This window comes from Mandrillus leucophaeus, unplaced genomic scaffold (assembly GCF_000951045.1).
Source record: "Mandrillus leucophaeus isolate KB7577 unplaced genomic scaffold, Mleu.le_1.0 Scaffold1, whole genome shotgun sequence".
Lineage (NCBI taxonomy): Eukaryota > Metazoa > Chordata > Mammalia > Primates > Cercopithecidae > Mandrillus > Mandrillus leucophaeus.
In genome coordinates this window covers 9307400-9308232 of record NW_012098097.1, presented here as the reverse complement: position 1 = coordinate 9308232, position 833 = coordinate 9307400, and the positions used below count along the sequence as shown (strand labels likewise).

Genomic DNA, 833 nt, shown 5'->3' with positions numbered 1-833 from the left:
ACTACACAAGCCCCTGGTTCATTACATGGACACACGTTAGGCATCTACTGTGTCACCTGCTCTGTGCGGGGCGCTGTGGGGAACACAATCGGCCTTGGTGCCTGCCCACAGAATGCGACCTGGGGAAAGGAATTCGTCGCCTTCCCCAGCAGTGTTTATGAAAAGGCTCGGTCTTTCAACGAAAACAGCAAGTGAGCTGTAAGCGTCCTACCAGCCGCGGGACATAAGGCCGATCAAAAACCTCTCCTGAGGAAAGGAACCCGCGTCGAGCTCCCTTGTAGGATCCGAGTACACGTCACTCCACGGCCACACTCAAGATGGCCGTCGGTCCGTTCCTGGGCTCCGCGCAGGCGCACTTCCGCCTGCCACGCCCAACCTGGCTCCGCCCAGGTGTCCCGGGGAGGGACCAAGAGCGGAAGTGGGTGTGACGGGGACTGGGGCCCGGTGGGCCCGCGAAGGAAAGATAGTGGGGAGTGGGAGCCGTGGGGTTCGGAGCGATGATTCCCCCACAGGAGGCATCCGCCCGGCGGCGGGAGATCGAGGACAAGCTGAAGCAGGTGGGCGTGGGCCTGGGGAGGAGGTGAGGGAAAGAGGCCAACAGCGGGGCCTGAGTGTCTACTCGGAGAGGAGGCAGGGGTGGGAGGGAGCGCACCCAGCGAGGAGATGAGGTTGGGGACTAGGCCGTGGGGTCGGGACACAGAGGTCTCCTTTAGCTTCTGGTTTCTGGTGATGTCCTCCCCTTGCCTGCTCCCAGGAGGAGGAGACGCTGTCCTTCATCCGAGACAGCCTGGAGAAGAGCGACCAGCTCACTAAGAACATGGTGAGTCTCCTCG

At 62.1% G+C, this 833-nt stretch overlaps 1 protein-coding gene across 2 annotated transcripts in view; it reads left to right on the top strand.

The window, feature by feature from the left end:
- Positions 1-402: 402 nt before the first annotated feature.
- Positions 403-833, top strand: part of LOC105541835 (exocyst complex component 7-like) — a 4633-nt gene continuing 4202 nt past the window's right edge. For both annotated transcript variants that reach the window (XM_011983110.1, XM_011983180.1), the window contains exons 1-2: positions 403-557; positions 755-820. In XM_011983110.1, the coding sequence (XP_011838500.1) occupies positions 498-557; positions 755-820 (126 nt within the window). In that variant the 5' untranslated portion in view covers positions 403-497. The remainder of the gene's footprint in view (positions 558-754; positions 821-833) is intronic.